General features: G+C 38.0%; 1 protein-coding gene across 3 annotated transcripts; it reads right to left on the bottom strand.

Annotated features, from left to right (window-relative positions):
- Positions 1-4,992: 4,992 nt before the first annotated feature.
- Positions 4,993-18,590, bottom strand: LOC110998512 (max-binding protein MNT). 3 transcript variants are annotated; one of them, XM_022267197.2, is made up of 13 exons: positions 18,452-18,590; positions 15,133-15,733; positions 9,600-9,750; positions 8,086-8,335; positions 7,717-7,855; positions 7,345-7,412; positions 7,138-7,254; positions 6,445-6,528; positions 6,255-6,329; positions 6,031-6,118; positions 5,826-5,894; positions 5,617-5,714; positions 4,993-5,510 (listed from the first exon to the last, which is right to left on the bottom strand). In XM_022267197.2, exons 2-13 carry the CDS (start codon positions 15,512-15,514, stop codon positions 5,385-5,387), a joined length of 1,647 nt encoding a protein of 548 aa, XP_022122889.2. In that variant the 5' UTR covers positions 15,515-15,733; positions 18,452-18,590; the 3' UTR covers positions 4,993-5,384. The 3 variants fall into 3 exon arrangements, with proteins under 3 accessions (XP_022122889.2, XP_022122906.2, XP_022122910.2); XM_022267214.2 differs by having other exon boundaries at positions 18,471-18,589; XM_022267218.2 differs by lacking the exons at positions 6,255-6,329; positions 18,452-18,590.
- Between the last annotated feature and the right edge of the window lie 871 nt (positions 18,591-19,461).

The raw sequence follows: 19,461 nt of genomic DNA, 5'->3' as shown, positions 1-19,461 counted from the left end.
TGGCGTTAACAAAATACAGTTTGGCGTAAAAACAATAATTTTGCGGATGCAAAGGATGCTTTATTTGTTCGATATACAATTTTAGTTTATTTTTATAGTGCAATGTGTTTTTAAATTTAAAAAAAAGTTTCATTGTATCATGAACAGCGATTGGCGGAAAACGCACGCCGGGCACGATCCTACGACCACAGGGATAAAGCCAACACTATTTATTTGAAACGTATTTAATTTGATAAAACATGAACGCTTCGATTGTCATTGGCCATACGGACGATCATGACGTGTCATGTCGCGTGTCAACCGTTTGGACGTCATGTACATACTTACTTTGGAGGAGGGAAGGTGCTTCTCGTATCACGCCAAGCGAGGATCCTCGGCCAGACCCACTCACTCTGCATCTTCTATAGCATCAACCATGGAGAGTGTTCAGACCTGCAGCTGAGATTCCGCCCCTATCACCTCCACGTCCGTCGTTCCACAACTAAGCGTTTTTGAAAGCAGTTTTTTTGGAACCAGCAGCTCAGTATTTCTGAAACAAATCGACTTAGGGTCCTTCAATAAAAAAGCGTATTGATTCTTATAACACCGGCATCGCTCTCGCGAGCACCCTGGCATTGAGTGTGTTATTTTGTGTTTAGTGTATAATTAAACATTAGCTGGTTGCCTGGACTTCGCTCATGTTGTACGTACATTTTACTAAATAATTAAAAGCTATATCAATTATTTGAAGCATAAAGAGCGTAATGATGTAGAACACTTTTTGGAAAGTGTCGAGATGTAGGACTGTATCATTTAAAGTGTTTACAGACCACCAATGCATCTTACGATTTCTTTAAAAGAAAAGTTGGAGGACATTTTCTGTAAAGTAAGTTTTAAAAACAATAAAGTATATTATTGTATGTGGTGACTTCCATATAAAATTATTAGAAAATACCTCCATTAGTAAAAAAATCAATCTGTTATTAAAATTTTAGAATATTTTTGAATTTGTTAAGCCCAATAAAATTACAAGTTCCACTGTTACATGTATAGATAATGTATTTACAGATTCAGAGGCAATGCAAACCTTTACGACACACACTTTACAAAATTACGACAAATCTTAGCTCAGATCATTGTAGACAGTGGTGCTGAAATATAAAGTGGTAAAACAAGTAAAAAAAGAGCAGTGTGTTTGTTTCATTAAATAAAAAGGGAATTGTGAGATTTACACATAATGTATGTCAACACCTACCATTATTACTAGTAAGTACTACCGTTAATACACAATACAACAATCTATTATCTTAGTAATTGTATTAATAGAGATTTCAACGAAAGAAAGTTTTTCATTCGTAGTGTACCTATAACGTTTAGTGATTGGGCGACAATGGCAATTTATAAAAGTAGACGACAGTCATACAATCATAATGAAGAAGTTTAGTCTTTATGTTCGAAATTATTCTAAATTATTTAAGAAAGTTTGTTCGCGGGCTAGTCCTTAAATATCAAAAATTGAAAATAGTACCAATAAAACTAAAATGACTTTGAAGATAATTGATAGTGAAACTGGAAGACTCACAGATCGCAATCAAAATATGGACCTGTGTCGATAGTAGGTACTTTTCTAGAAGTCTTCTGTAAAAGTAATTATGTAATTGTTCCCCATCTAGCTATAATTTTCAATAATTGTATTGAAAGTGGCGAGTTTCCCGATCTAATGAAACATAGTAAAGTAATTCTATTATTTAAAGCAGCAAGAATGTCAGACCCCAGTAACTTCAGCAATTTCTGTACTACGTACTCGCAGTAAAAGAGTTGATAAAACTATATTAAATCAACTAGTAAGTCATTTTAACGTAAACAAATTATCATAATCAGTTCGGTTTTACCAAAGGTCGCTCGACAACCGAAGACTAATCAACTACGTCTATATAGACGTAGCTTCTTGAATACCGCACTGATTCTTCTGACTTTCTATTTAGAACTCAGAAGGTTGAAGTGAATGGTAAAACGTCCTCTGATTCGGCAATAGATATGGGGGTACCGCAGGGTTCAATTATTATTGGCCCTTTTCTATTTCTTGTTTTTATAAATGATCAACCTATTATGGTAGAGAAAAATCATCAGATAGTTTCGTTTGCTGATGATACGTCACCTATAAATAACTATCTACTTAAAGCAAAAAAATGAAATGCATTAAATTTTGTGCATAAAATTCAAGGGTTAAGGATACTAGACCGATTATAAATGAAGCAGAATTGAATCTGGATGAGTGGTATTGGTCCCATCATATTAACGACGATTAGCGAAAGTGATGTCATTGATAACACAGCTTAATGAGCTTATGGCTTATTATTATGGGTCTAAGGCCGAAAATATTTTAATACCGCAGAAGAGGGCTAATCGTGCAATTTTTTTTTTTATTTTATCTTAAAAGGCACACTAACGAAACACATACAAACATTTACAGAGAATACATGACATATAAAAACACAATACATGCATGCATCAATGACAAGTGTGCACAACATTAATTAGAGGAAAACATAACAATGTTAAAGAGAAAATGACTTAAACATTAAAAGTAAAAAACAAACTCACTTACTATAAAGTTAGCGATTATATAGTTGATAAAAAAACCTGGGACTAGTGCTGGGTAGGTAACTTCTAATTAATTTGCTATATTTGTTTTAAAATAAGGACATATTATTTTATAATTTGTTAATTTAAGAGTACCGAGAGTTCTTTACACCGGCTTTTTCTCTCGGCGAGGGTGTACCTCAGTCTTTTTTGCCAATGAGTAGGGATGTCTACTGATTAAAATTTAATGACGTGGAATAAGTGTTACATGTATCTTATATGCCATATTAAATATATTTTTTATTTATAATATGTCTTTATTTTAGGACTAAAGACGGTAAAATTATTCCTTCTTGATGAAGTTAAAGTCTCTCCAAGTCATCGTTTATTGTATAGAAGGCAGTGGACAATGATAGACGCTCGGTAATTGCCTTGTATGGAACGTTCTGGATTTGTAAATAGTTTCTTGTATCATTATAAATTTAATAAAACCTTATCCCTAAAATTGAAGAAAACTTACAAAATGCTGTCTAATGTGAGTGTGTGGAAAATTTAGGTAAATAAAACAAAGTAAATAAATATGTTTCATCTGTATTTCTAAAATATTTGAATTTTATACTACGTAATTTATAATATTTACATGAGCATTCTCGCTTCGCAATACATTTAAAATAAAATTCTCTCTTTTAATTTATTTTCACATTATACATCTTTCATATTATATAACTACCGTTAGGCAAAGTCAAATGCTAGAGGAATTCACAAAATTAAATAATAATCATTACTTTACAGGAGAAGCAGGAGGAGCTGGATCCTAAATTTAATAAAATATTTTAATTTTCCAATATTTAGGTACACATACGTAAGGTAAGGTCTAACTTTGAGCCTATAACGATTTCGATAATATACTGTTTAAAAATTGAAAATATTGCACAAAAATAAAATATCACGGACAGTCAACGGAAACTCCGACCTAAGTTAAAGCTCGATATACACGATATTATAAATGTTCAGTTTGCAAGTAATATCTACTCGTAACGATATAAAACTATTGGCACAATATTGCTTATAAGAAAACTGGACAGTATTTGTCGCTCTTCAACGCCGATCGCTATTCAAATGAGTGAAAGAGACGACATCGTCGAATCAACAACACGAGAAACTGCAAACTTAACAAGCGAACAACTACAGTACAAAATCTTACAAACCCTCAGGACAGTCAAGCATAAATGTATCCTTTCAACTCATCGACTCCTGATACCCGACAACAAGAAAGCGTATCAAAATAGTACTTGGCGCGGAGAGCTTTTAATGAATTTCCAAAAATATTTTTATACATTTATTAGGTGTATAAGAAAGCTGTCTTAAATGTTCACTGTTTCGTGATATTCGGAAGTATGCCAAACAAAATAAGGATATATTCATTTCGGCTGAGGAAATTATTATTAGCATTATCTATGTAGGCACTAAATTAGGACGGCCGTTCGGCCCGCTTTAGCGAAATCAAGCTTTGCAAATTAAAAACAACTGTTCTATTGTAGTACAAACCGAGTAGTATATTTCATATGCCAAACGTGTTTATAGTAATGGTCCCAAATAATTTAATTTAAAAAGTACTAATAATAAATAAATGTATTCAGGGTAAAATAACATTCAAATCATTCCTATCCGACGTCTTCCTGATTGCAATCGGTACTATTTTCTTTTCTCCTGGTACAAAAACACATACTACACTTGATTTACTGACCTTACAAAATAAATAAATATATGTCAATCACACTGTTCTTTCTCACTCTCACATTTTAAGTGATTTTTAAATAAATTTAACAATAGACGTCAAACAAACTCTCGATCAAGATTGACCAATTAAGTAAATAGTACACGGATCGGTGCATCAGAATACGTGTTGAGTATTGAAAAGGCTTCCTCAAACGAGTCCATGAATACAGCGTGGGGTTTGAAAGCTTCTCCCACATCACACGATGCTCTATTGCCAAGAAATCTGCTCCAAATAAACTCGTGTTAAGTGAATGACGTAATTTTGCTCCCTACATTGCCGATACGAAATAAATAAATATATCTACAATATCACTTCTCGACTGTACAACGTGGAATTTGTTGTAGAAAAATATACTTAAAACTGTATCTACAGTACATCAGCTCGACACTCCACACTCGTCCAGGCCGCGCTCGCCGATACGATATCGGAACATTACTTCCGGTAATCCTCTTTTTATACTTTATCGTCGGACGAATAGAGCAATATCACTTATACGTTAATTAACCGCCTTTCGAGAAATTCGAATATCGCAAATGCGATCGCGGCCTGCGCACGCGACTTTATAAGTCCGACCGCGAGGAGGGATGAGGTAGTGACACATAAAACGCTTCATCCTGATGTGCGCCGATACCACAAAATGGGACATCGAATCCAGTGTTGCATAAAAATGTATTTATTTCGTGGTAGCGGCACAGTTTGCCATTTCGCGGCATTAACGAAAATGCGCGCAGCCGACGAAGTTATGGAAACGTAGAATTCGACACGTTCCTCGCATATAATCTAATCACAATCGTCCTATCAGATAGAGAGAGGGCACGCTTCGACTGTCTGACAGATGAGGCGGTTGACCGCAAACACGTGAACCGAGTTCCACACGATCCAGGAGTACGGCGCCCCTCGCCTCGACTCGGTCCCGACACGCGGAAGAACTAGAATACGACCTTTGCGTTCGTTTGCCACGATTCAATAGACTCCTGGGCGCCGGACGTCTCGTCCGACGGTGTCATTGGAAGAGACCGACGTGGGCGTGTGGCGAGCGAGGTCACGTGGTCGGCGAGTGTGCGGAGGTGACCACGACCACAGGCTTCACGATCGTGGTCGCCGTCAGGTACTGCGCGCTCACGGCGAGCGGAGGCACGCCGTTCTTCACCATGCCGTTCTCGACCACCTGCAAATAGCGCTGCACTTTTTATGTGTGTTAACAATATGTAATAAATTTATGAAATCCTGTCACGAGAAAAGAGATGAGTTTCGGATAGAAGTAAAAGATAAACCTTTTGGGTGATCGTGTGCGTGTGCGTGTGCAGCAAGTGCGCGGTCGATTGGGACACCACCAGCGGGGTCAGGCCGCTCACTACCACGCTACTGCCTCCTGAAATCAATTACGAATTTACTTTTATGGATATGAAATGAAAAACGAATGAAATAATATTATATACACTTTCAATTAAGAAAATGTTGGAAAATGAAAATTCCTACAGACCGGTGGTGGAGACGGGCGACGCGCTGACGCCGTTCTCTTTAGACAGCCGACTGCTCTCCGTCGTCACGCCTACAACGGAAAGTAATCTCTCGTTATGGAGACATTTAGAAAATTATGTTAGACAATCGAACTTTAACTAAAGAATAAACCTTTCTCACTAGATACCATCAAATTGAAAAGAAATCATCAAAAAGAAGAGATTCACCGTTGGCTTGCAGCACTCGCAGCCCTCCGCCGGTGGAGAGCAACTGGATGGCGGCCGGACTCACCACGAGGCCGCCGCTGCCCACCACCTGCACACGCCATATGAAAACAATTGCAAAATCCATCATTGTAACTTCGAAACCCCAAATTCGTTCTACCAAATGGTACATTTGGCATCGAGCAACAAAGAATTCACGGTTCAAAAGCAAAAGTGACGATGATGACCTGTGAGATGGGCAAATGTATCTGCGCGGGCTGCACTAATGCACTGAACTCGGCCGGCGACCCGTTCTCGCCCTTCTGCAATATTAAAGCCCAGTCTCTTACTGCTACGGTTTTAGCAATATATTCCGCATCACTATTCCATGTTCTAAGAGAGATAAAAGAGTACTAAAGCCTAACGAAGGCCTATTACCTGAACTGTACAGGTGGAATGCGCAGGCGCAATGGTTGTGAGCGTGAGAGCGCTGTGTCTCGCCCCGTACGACGCCCGCACTACCTGCAAGTGCAATATCCAATGTTGCATCTTTAAATGACCCACCTCACAAAGTTAATAAGTTTTTTTCTTAAGAACGCATATCTACCGGACATATAAGTCTATTCGGGCTCTTTTTTTATTGCGGATATGTCATATGATTCATCATAGATGGCGTTACTTATGTTAAAGTAACTTTATCTGAAGATGAACCCATAGATAATAAAGTAATAATAATAAACTTGATTTTTAAGATAATAAATACGAAAGCAGTTACCACGGTTTAATTTTGACCATACTTATGTAACCTTAAGTTACATTTTAGTTATTAATTAGAAGCATAAACCAAACATATTTTTTCTTTTCAAATTTTCTGTTTTATCCTTTTCTTAGTCATTTAATATTTTCATTATAAAATAAATATTAATTATTACTATTCCGCAAGTAATTGGCTACTAAGTAACGTGTACACATTAATAAATTCGCAACAGTTTGAGAACCATAGTTCCAGCAATTTCCACACACAAGCAAAACAAACATGTAGCGTGGAGATCAGATACTTTTTATATTTCTAATTCTAATCCAAAGATTAAGATCAGCCCTAATTTCTAACTGTGTACCAGGGACGCATACCTGCGAGGTGGTCGGCGATATCTGTATGGGCAGTGTGCGCAGCTTTGTGCTGAGGTTGAGGGTGCGGGGCGAGAGGGTATCAGCGCGGCTTGGCTCTCGCGGAGGGGAGCAGTTAATCTGAAATTACATGGGTTATGTTATTATTAAAGTTATATCATACACAACACTACCGTTTTCACGTGATTTAAATTTTATCAAAATACTCACACTTATAGGAATTCCTAAAACTTGACCATTAACGATATTTTCCTCTCTCTCTTTGTCTTCACCACCATCTGAAATCATTTATAATTTCCTGATAAACTTCAAAGTTTAATTTTTAAAATAATGTCTCTAAACCTTAGGGGATGATAATGACATAAACAGCGAAACCATACGTTTTGTAGAAATAAAAAGAGATGGCGCTAGTATATTCAATCTCCATTATGGGTAAAAAACAATAAAATTTAAATGGTGGGTCGACCATTATTAATAATAACCGATAACAGTAATTATTTATTTTCAAACAACATTGTCAAATATTAAATAATATCGAGCGTATGTACCAGGCGCCCAGAAAATACGTAGAGGTTTACTTACCAAAGGTGCGAGTCGGGCCGGCGGCGGCTCGGATCGTCACCTCTCGCTTTAACGCGGCGAGCCGCTGTTGCGCGGCGATCTTTTCCCTGGCTAGCCTTTCCATCTCGTGTTCGCATTCGCGCTCCTTGCGTCGAAGCACCTGCAACCATGTATACAGCTCGAATAAATACGAAATGGTTGTCATAGCCCACATATTAAACATTATCTGAACTGAACTGAACTTATTTATGTCACAACATAACACATACACATCGCTATATATATATGTATACATAATATTCAATATACATTTCAATATGTTATAAAATCCATTTCACAGCGAAATAATATAATATATATATTGTTTTTGCTGTTTTCATGAACATTTACCTGTATATACCGGATGGCAGAACCCAGTATGGAGAGGTTTGAGGTCTTTTTATCGTCAGGGGTAGCCGGCAGCTGCCGCTTCAGCATTTCGAAGCACTCTTTAAGGTGTGCTCTTCGGTTCTTCTCCAGCTTATTGTGGACCTCTCGGGTGCCTGCGCGAGGGATTCCGTTACTGCTGCTGCTGCTACTGTTGCTTCCATTACTACTGCCGTTGCTGCCCACAGACGGAGGTGACGGGATTTGGGTCGGCCTGTCAATTGTATTTGTCTACTAAGCAAGAGTTTTGTATAATTTGCATACATAAAACAAAGAGTCATCTATCTTATAACCAATAGTCTTATTCGATATCACAATTGCTAATTCATTTTTTGAACAAAAATATGCAGTCTGGCGCAACTTTCTAAAAAAATTATCTCTTTCAATTATTTTTGATTTGCGGGATAATAAAACTAAAAACATATTATATATAGATTTTGTACGTAGATAACACGAATAAATTGATAGATGGGTAGTTAAATTACAAAACAGGGACCTGAATGTCGAGATATTAATGCATGCAGAGCAGCGAGATATACCTATTTGAATATTTAAGTGTACGCCTTTAATATTGATTACGCATCCACAGCAGAACCTTGACGCTAATCGCCTGGGACGAACACACGCATAAACCTAGGACTTTTATATTTACTATTAAAGTTTGGAGTGAAATTAGTGCAATAAATTTGGCAATCAGTTACAAAAGGCAACAGGCGGCGTTATCGCTTACAAGCGATTTCTTCCAGGTAACCGTGTTACAATTACAGTGAAAAATAGTTTTATTTAAATTTGCTTTGTATGTTAAAGTAATTTGACATTCAATTTTCAAAATTTAACCTTTAGATACAATAGTTATATTGACGTTGCAATTGTGAATGAACTGCGAGATAAGTACAGAACCGATTTGGGAATAAACGAATAAACAATTTTAAATAAATGACTGAACCGGTTAATAGCATATCACTACTCAAATCAGGTACCTGCATATCGATAGCAAGGATAACTTACAATTCTATGATGACCCTCTTACATTTTATTACAGAACGTTCTAGATATGGGCATTAATTCATGTCGTCCTAAACAAAAGAGGCAGTTGCTTATGGTTTATACATTTCATGAGCAAAGGCATTGATCTCGTTTCATTGCATACATTAATTTTGGATTTACCACTTGGAATGATGAAGATGGCCAGACATTTGTGACTATACATTATACATGAATGTAAACTTTTTATTACTTTTTTTTTAACTATAGTTAGGATATACATTATATAAGTAATATATCCCATGATAAATGTTGGATAGCAAAGGCTACGCTACCAGTGAAATGCCCAGTAATTTTCTAATAGCGGCCGGTTCGTCTAAAAACACTGTAATTAATTGACGTTATCATCAATCAGGTACAAAAATAATTCAAGGCGAAAGCAGTAACGCCCCAGCTGTTTTCAAGACCGTGGCTACCAGGGGAGCATGACCCACCCGTGACTGCCGTTAGAGCGCAGCCTGGAATGTTCTTGTGCGAAGTCGAGGATGGCGGGTGGCGGGGGCGAAGGCGGCCGCACCACGCAGTTGCTGCGCGACACCGGCGCCTCGCCCACCCGCACCGACACCGGCAGCTCCGGCTCCTCCTCTGCAAACAAAACGCCACGCGTCTTAACTCAGAACATCGTAACGGATAGAATCTAAACCAACATCACCCACGCGAAGGCTGCGCGATCAGCGGGCGGTGGAAGCTGCGAATAGTGGCGGTAAATTACCAGGACGGTATAGACGGCTGAGAGGCCGTCCGCCAGGAATACGCACGGGTGCGGAGCGATCTATTAAACTTTGACACGCTGATATAAGGTCTACTATTGCGTGTTTGAGCACGACGGAGCGGGACACAAAGCATTCCGTTAGAGGGAGACGGCAAAGAGGCGTAGCCGGCCTGACGTCAATGCAGCATGAGGAGTTTGACGTTTGTTGCCACGCCAAAAATCAGCTGCTGCTTGTGGATATGAAAAACCGGTGTGCTCTATACATACGACCGGGGCGCCTCGCGTTCACTTGCACTGCGTCGTACCGCGTACGCGAATCACGATGCTACGCTTTTGGCGTTTAATGTTAATTTTGAATAAATATACTTCTTTTTTTCATAACTATCTCCAATTGTTTAGTTATGTATGATAAGGGAAACTACAGGTAAAAATAGGAGTATCCAAAAAACTGCCGAAGTACCTTTATACGGAATATTTTAACATATAAAAGCCCGCTTCAGTATTTTTACAGCGGGCAACACACATGCAATTTAAATAAAAGAAACAAAATAGTAAAAGCAGAGAGAAATAAAAAGGCGGCGGTATTGAGCGCTCCAAGCCTTCGGCATAAATTTGAATCAGTCCGAGTGGCCCGGGGCTGTGAACTCTTGACTTTGACAAACATCCTGACTTTGTATCCTATCATTGAATTATTTATTCACGCCACTCTCTCTTGACATCTACATTTTAGAGGAGTTGCTAACAGACATTAGAATATACAAACTCGACTTTCCCTAGTAGAAGCCCCTAATTTGGTAGCTGTTCGTGCATCGAATAAGAAGTACCTCAAAGCTTTACTTCATCGGTCCCATCATAGGTTGAGAGTCCTGGAATAAGGAGTGCACTCGTCTGCCTACGCACACTTGTATATCTCCTACATAATTGGCAAGTCTCAATAGAGATGAGCTAACGTGGTCCAGTCAGCATATACAAATAAACAAATCAGTTATGTGTAAAAAGACTTGATTCTTTCACTCATGTAAATTTACCCTTTTTCATAGTCAAACTACATCCGGTCGAATGTAAATAAAAGAAGCTGATGCCGTTACTATGTAAATCTAAAACATAGGATTTAGTATCCCAAACCAAATTAAAAATCAACGAATTATTAATGTATGTCTATCGTCGACTTTCAAAGACGAATAATTTTTAAACATTATACTTCAATCGCTAATAATACTTTAAAATCTTTCTACCTACATTTTTACCAACTTGTGTTTGTCAATTCATACCATTACTAAATTACAAGTGTATAGTTGTGTAATGTCAAATGTATATTCCTTTCTCGATATAAATAATAGAGAAAATAAACAGAAACGTCAGAAACAAATACTTCATATCGCTTGTACAAGTCCGTGGACACGACAGGACTGATTTATATAAAACTTGCGTCATTCCCCTGCGAGTCCTTGTTGGGCGCTTTCTTCACGCACGAGTACCCGGACAGCAACGAGGATAAAGAAAATGCTCGAACACTATTTACCTTATACCCTTGCATAGTGCTTTGCGTTTTCCTAAATGTTTTTTATACTGTTTCGTTACTGTTGTTATTATAACAACTGATTGTGACTAATAGATGTTCATTAATAAGGAAAAATATTGCGTTTAAGTAATGATTATAATACATTCTTATAAACATTTCTGTCAATTCAAAACAATCAAGATCGCTACTTATAAGCTACTTAAGCTTCCACGAGCTATACGATCCTAGTACAAATGCGCATGGCGGCTCGGTCGCTATGTTTGCGGAGGCAAACAAACTGTGTGAAAGAGTGCCAAGACGCGCGTCTTACTCCCACACTTTCAAAGTGTGTGTAGCTAATACAGGTTTAGATTTTAGCTAACATGGAATGAGTCAATAATTAGCTACGATAAAAACAATGACCGACGCAAAACACGTTACATAATACTGGTAACAGTGGTAATAACACACTCATTACTTCATTATTTATAGTAATAAGCTTTATTATAGGAGAGCCGTTAAGAAAGCATCAACATCGTCATCGATGTCTTTATTACTTGTGAATAAGAATTTGTAAACTCGTCCTTATATTTAAATATTGTTATTAGGCAGTATCCAGATGATGCAGTACGACTTCCATGTAGGGTGTTGATTGTGCAAGTTGCCAGGGGGGTCAGTCTCGACTGTTGGTGCTGATAAGCGGGGAGGGGAGGCGCTTCGCCTTTCGGCACGTTACGTCGAAGACGTCCGAGCAAAACCGAACAGAAATCTACCACCTGCTGAGCAAACTACTTTTACATTGCTTTGTAAATTCTACATTTTGAGAAATTTTCTTGGAATGCGAAATATTAAGAATTAACAAATACTAATTACGAAACATTAGCTCCTTCAATATGCTTAATAAGACACTAAATATAGTAGAGACATTTGAGTGTTCATTACTGAGAAAAATACGCGCCGAGATATCAATTTATCGCAATGTCAACAACCTCGCGAATCGTTAAACGCGGCCTATATTCAATCGCGTACTTTCGACACGTGTAAACTTTATCAAGATTATGGTATCAGAAGGAGACTGCTGATGACCCAAGCGACACCGATACGAATTATCGTGTCACATAGAGAGAGAGAGAGAAAGCAAAATTCTTAATTATTATAAATTATGCAAATTGTTATTTGCTTGAAATGAATTTATATATGTTACCTAGTATATAACTAATGTACTAAAGCATTATATAAAACACGATAGGTATATTATAGGGTTACATAATAATCAAGACACACGCGAGCATATTCTACGAGATAGTAGGTATATATTGCGTAATATATTATTATTTATAACGCTATAAGTATATACTACATTGATGTTTAAAATTGGTGAAATATACGTATTGAAAATAATGGATGCGTCACCAAGAGATGCGTTTCTAGTTTCTACCTGAGTGAGATCGAGGATTAAGTATGTAAACGTAAGTTAATCAACAGTTTGTTAACTACTAACATATGGATCTTTAACTTGGGCGTTCACTAAAACGCAGTATACATTTTGTCTGTGTGCTACAGGTGTGGCAAATATCGATGGAACGATATATAGGTAAGAAAAAAAATACACTATTAGGAAGAGTATAGAAATGGTCGGGGCATATGGCAAGATGTACAGAAGGTATAATGAACGTAAAAGAGGAAAACAATTTAGAAGGTTGATAGACCAAATTAAGGAAACAGCGACATGACGACAGAGGTGCAAAAAATAGGGGCACTTTCGATACCTAACAAGAATGAGATAATAAACATATTACAGTTTAATAAAATATTCGTTTTCCGGCCTTTATCGCTTAAATTCCTTATCGTATCATCTTAACGTTGGTGCGCAATTGCAGCAGTTACTTCGATAGATACACTCTTCTTACCCCTGAGAAAATAATTATGAAATAGAGGTAATAGAATGGGAAACAGGGATCCTGTATCTCTCCAATTCACGCAAACAAACTTATGTTGCATACAAACTATATAACTGTTTCTACGGACTTTATTTATACAAAGAGCTCTTGTTAACGACAACGGACAACGGCCCGTCGCCTTTTATAAAAATCGGGCCGTTGTCCGTTGTCGTTAACAAGAGCTCTTATGCGTCAAAATGCGTAATTTTTCAGTCTCGCAAATTTAGGTAATAATATTTAGTAAAAAAAAAACAGACGCACGGAATTACTCATATTATATATGAACTTAAACACATAACTTCCATTTTAAATTTTTTTTATGGAACAGGCGGCAAACGGGCAGGAGGCTCGTTAAGTGATACCGCCGCCCATAGACACTTAATGCCAAAGGATTCGCCACTGCATCCCCATTAAGAAATGGTACGCTCTTTTCAAGGAGCTTGAGTCGAATGAGTTCGGAAATACCTCAGCGGGCAGCTGGTTCCACATACTGATTGTGTGCGGCAAAAACTGCCTTAAGAACATATGGGGTAAGCAGATCTACGTCTGTTTTTTTAATCATTCTTCTTAATGTGCGTGACAAATGTTTGACGCGGATTCTGTACCATACCGGGTTCCTCATGAGTTTTCCTTTACCTAGCCAGTGTGCACAGAAAGAAAACCCATACTCAGACGGCGTCACTTAATTATCTATCCACTTGATACGGCATAAATAATATAACTCCCGCTAAAGAGCCTTGGCAATCAACCGTTCTTCCTCTAACCACTTCCTATTGACTATTACACACCTGCATATTAATTGTTGCATACAAACTACAGTGATTTATCTGAATCAATAAGGTCAATTTTGTCAATCATATTATGTTGAATGGAAATTCCAAGTTAAACAATTCTAGGGCAAATTAGTTATACCTGTATGCTGACATTGATAGAAGGTCTTTAGACAGCAATAACACTGCAGTAATATAAATATTACAGCAATGAAACACTGTCCACATTGCATTGATTAAAGATATACGAAGGTTTTGAATTGGAAATTAACATTGTACTAATGTACCACAAACAACGTGTTGGTGGCCAATTTTATCTTAAAATAATAACCCCTGAACATAAAGATAAGGATGACATTAGCATGAGAACAATAACGGACTAGACTGGATAAACTTTCCAAAATGGACCATCGATTTGAATGCCCATGTTTTCTATTTTTTGTAGATAGTACTCACTGAAAGAAAGCGATTTGCTAAGTTTAAAGTTGCGAAAACTTACGGTTCACGAGATACATTTATGTACCTTTCATACATTTATATACTTTTCATACAAATTGGAAAATAACACGCAATAACACAATAAATTTGACAAATAATTGATGTCATCGTCAATCACTTCACATTTCAATTAGTGAAGGGTTCCGAAAAATTGTGAAAAAAACTCTTACAATTACGCTTTGCATACATTATTGTATCAACTATGTTACACTATTCATTCCTTGGTCTGTGTTTGGGAAATGAAACAACCAATCCGGTGCTGAATTAATCATCACTAAACATATAATACCAAGCATTTAATGTGAAGTAAGTGTGCAACGGTTCTTCATTGACGAATTTAGTCGTAAACAGTCTCACTATTGTGCAAAAACAACACAAGGTTGTCCCAACAAGGTCGACGGGCGATCGTCGGAGTAATCTAATTTGTACGTGTATTTCGATACGATATAGCGATGCTACAACTAAATTACGACTTTGAAGTTATGTGTAAAGAATTAAAATAGCTGCAGCTTGACACCATAGATAAGTTAAAAAGTTATAACTTACCTAAATACTCTTTTATCCACTTCTTTTTAGGTGGCCTTGCCACTTTAGGTTTATCCTCTTTGACAGGACTCTGTATGATAACGGACGTCGTAGCCCTCTCTGGCTCTACCCGGGGAGCAGGATGCAATGGAGTTATGACCGAGTGAGGGAAACCGTAACCGTTTGTAGGAGTGAGAGTCGGGATGTGCTTATACGCTTTGAGCGTAATCGGTATGGGCTCCACATAGCTTCCGAATTCTGTTTCTCTGGTATTGATTGCGATAGTGTGGAGGGTTTCGTAGTATTCGCTGGGTGCACTCATCGTTCCAAACAATTCTGGCTCAATACTGAGACAATTGGCACCGACCAAGTTAACCTCTGAGCTTTCCATGACTATACCCATTCTATGTTTCAACGGTTTTTCTAACTCACACTACAAGTCCTCATTTTTAACAATTCACTGTGGTCTCTTAAAATGTTCATTGTCACTTGATTAGCTATTTGTTTATTTATTAATAACAAATTTACCACTGTCTAGTTTGTCATTACGCTTTTTTGATAACTTTTTTAACTTTGGGTGAAAACACCGGGTGCGTTTAGTCTTTTATGACTTAAAATATTACTGTAATAATTTAGACAAAAACATGTCAGTAAAAGTGTATCGAGGATGCAAGTTTTTGTGTCAAAAGCCAATTGTTTGAAATACCAAGAATTTAATAAAGAAGTAAACAAACGATAATACGTGGCTGAAAGTTCTCCAACTTTTTACGCAGTCGTCAATTTTTCTCCAAAATATTCATTGTTGAATGAAACAATTTCAAAACTTAAAGCCATACAAGAGCATAACAATGGCGAACAGCAAACAATTAAAAGCTAATTTTTTACCGCAACTAAGAAACTGAAACAAAAATCATTCTCTTGCTGCTAAGTGCAGAGGGACGGGGGGCGTAAAGTATAACTTTTACATGAATGAAATAAATAATTTATAGTGATTGTAACAATTTTTTTAAATTAAATACATGCTATTTTATATAAATAGATACCTACCGATTGAAACCTACAGACCCAAAAGTGCTGCGCGTAAACAATTTTTTTTTAATAGAACTAGTTTCATTCGTCATACATTTCAAAACATTGATAACAGTGTTGGAAGTGCAACAATAGAAATGAAACAGAATTTTCCAGAAGGATGCATACTGCAATCATGAGTAACTACAAAAATGATCAAGGGGTGAAGGCATTTTGCTTGCAAAATATTATTTATTAAAAAAGACATTTTATCTAAATATACTGCATGTAGAAATCGATAGTCTCAATACGACCATGAAAAGAGACAGCACATAAGCGGCATTAACGAGTGTGAAGAGTTATGATATTATATCGTGGCGCTCGAAGGCCAGTGGCACGGATAGTGAGCAATCCGCTCAACAAGTGAGGGAGGGGCCAGAGGAACGAACGCATGGCATGCACGGCGATATGACTGCGAGCACGTGTACTACCCCCCTCTACGTCGAACCGCAACCCACACACTAGCTCTTATTGCTCATACGATCCTAGTACAACGGAAGACCGTATTGCATAGTCTAACAAAGAGAGACACGTGTATCACTCGCACACTAAAAGTCTGATTTCGAGCGTGGGTGATTTTTTGCTGTAACTATTATTGTAAATGCTAAAACGAAAAATAAGTAAACTTACACTTTTTTTACACATTACACATATACATTTAATTGTATTTGAACTTGTAGGTTTTACTAGAGATTTAATAAAGGGGAAGCGTCAAGCGATCACATCCTCAGCTGAACCAGAGCCGAAAAAACATTACATTATTGTCAAAGTCGTGGAAGTTTGAATCGACGACACATTCGGTTTATGTTCTGAGCTCTGTCAATCAAGGAAACCCGCGAAGTGTTACATAATGTTGTTTGAAGAAACGGTAATGTGCTTATTTTATTAATTATATACGTGTTTATACTATTCTGTTTGAGGAAAACTATTTTGTTAAATATTTGGGAAAAAATCAATATAAAAATTTGTTTTTTATATTGACAATTGGTCAATATAAAAATCTGTGGACATTATACAAACGATTCATTATATTTTATGATACATGTAAACTAAAGGAGTTTTCAGCATTAATTGCACATGTCTGACACACATAAATGAAATTAGACACTGCAATCGGACACCTTGATGATACAATATCAAAACAATGGAAACCAAGTGGAATGTATTCTAGGACATAGCACGTGCTGTTACGTAACAAAAGATATTGCATAACTAACAAATGATTTGGTCGAACCAAATTATTTCAATCACAACTGGAATAATAAAAAAACGGAGTACATACTATGGAAACCTTGTTGGATCGGATATTTTATGTAGAGCTTACGCGATGAAGACAAACTCATTAGAAATAATTATCTAATTACCAAGATTTCGACGTATTTCTTATCTCCGTAAAACAAATATTTTGAGAGCTTAGTGCGGTTTTTTCTTAAAAGGCTCTAATAGTTAAAAATATCCTAGCGAATAATGGGTAATCATTGCAATGTTGTAATTATTACATTGGCGATAAAAAGTCAGGTTAGAAATGTTCTCAAATTAGGATTTATTTTAATGCAGTGTAATGTGAATTACAAAAATATATTTAAAAAAAAACAATATTTATGTCATATCCTGATTTAGCAAGGTTTTCTATATATTTATTAGATACAATAAACTGTTTCAAGTTAATTAAAATAATATTTTAAGTAGTAGAAATGTCTAAATAATAATATATACATGAAGATATATATAATAATATATAATGCATAAAGGAAAAACATTTACTTTCAGAATTAAGTGATGTTTATTATAAACAACACCAAGTTAACTGTTAATACTTATACTAAATATGTATATAATAAATAATCAATCAAAACAATTAGTAAAGTCAAAGATGCAGAACCAGATGCTCGTAGCTTTACCACAAGAACAAAACAAGGACGTAAAGCAGTTGGCTTATGGCTATCGTTTGTCGAATATGAAAAAACTTGCAACCTCCAAACAAAGAGTGATTCGATCGGATGTTCTAGAAGTGACTGTGTCTGTTGAAAAGGTCATAAACAAAGAGACAAGACGGGCTTTCGCCGTCTGGACCGTCTGCGGAGCCGAGCAAGCGGCGGTCAGTGGCGGGCACCGCTAATTGTTAGCTGCAATGGTCGCGCACGTGTGAGGCGGCGCGCAGGTGCCGGCGACCTCGCGCTATCTCGTCTCGCCGCGGCCGAGGTCACGATGATAACACACGCTATTTCGAGAACAGCCGTCGGCTCGGCGTTAAAAACTGCCGTAAACGCACCCGCGAATCCCATACGCACCGGACCGTACACGCAGCGACTCGCGCTCAAGCGGATCGTAAGCCGACCGACGTCGACAAGCTCCGCTCGACGACTGACCCACAATGAGGACTGAGGAGGCAGCGAGTGCCGACTGCCGCGGGCCAGCCGCGTGGAGGGCGAAGCGGGAGGCGGGCGACCTCCGCGCCTCCCGCCCCGCACCTCTCGTCTCGGTGCACCGCGCCCGGCGCGCGACATTCGCCCTGCATCCTCTTGCGCCTCGCACTTTACATAACTGCAAGCGACTCCCTTCTAAACGAGGTCGCCGTCGCACCGCCTCGCACGTCTACTGAATTTTAACCGGTGGCCGAAGACGACGGCTGGGTATCGGTGACGTGGAGGCGTCGGTCGCCATCGATGTCACTGAACCTCGTCGAATAAGGTGAACGGAACATTGTACCGAATCAAACGGCACGAAGGATGATGCGAATGTAGGTGTCCGGTCGCGACGCTCCACTCCTTATGCGCGAAAACGCAAGCTTTCTAACGAAACATTCTTACGTACTGCCCACAAGGCAATCTCTTGATAAACTAACTCTCCAGAACGCTGTTAAGATATAACTTCACGAGAAGAATTCTCTAAATTTACCCCGGTTGAGAAAGCTCGAGAGTCTTCTTGTATATTAAAGATACCCCTATCTTAACCGCGCCAACTACGCATGTCGGTAATCATCGCGCTGTGCGAAACAAACTATCAGCGATTTCGCTATTAATAGAGGCGCATACCGATACGCTTTTAACCGTGAACTCTAAAGAGAAATTTTAACTTTAGTCACCAGCACACATCACGTACTGCCGAGTGGGGGGAGTTTATCGATATTTTTCAAGATTTCCGTGCGGCGAAGTGTCCGGGAGGCTATTGTTTCGAGTGCAGTTCGTAGGGATACATAAACACTAAGTGTTCGCTCCGATAAGGTCGGCGGGAGGGAGCGCATGCGTGTGCCGGCTGACCTTGGCGCGGTGCAGCGTGCAA

The sequence above is a fragment of the Pieris rapae genome, chromosome 14 (genome assembly GCF_905147795.1).
Source record: "Pieris rapae chromosome 14, ilPieRapa1.1, whole genome shotgun sequence".
Classification (NCBI taxonomy): domain Eukaryota; kingdom Metazoa; phylum Arthropoda; class Insecta; order Lepidoptera; family Pieridae; genus Pieris; species Pieris rapae.
Note: the sequence above shows the minus strand (reverse complement) of the source record. Positions and strands in the feature narration are given on the sequence as shown.

Coding starts and splice junctions, on each gene's coding strand:
- LOC110998512 (XM_022267197.2), bottom strand. CDS start 15,514: ATGGGTATAGTCATGGAAAGCTCAGAGGTTAACTTGGTCGGTGCCAAT. Junction 8,336..9,599: donor CGCTCTAACGGCAGTCACGG/GTGGGTCATGCT, acceptor TACAATTGACAG/GCCGACCCAAATCCCGTCAC. Junction 6,119..6,254: donor TACATTTGCCCATCTCACAG/GTCATCATCGTC, acceptor TGGCGTGTGCAG/GTGGTGGGCAGCGGCGGCCT.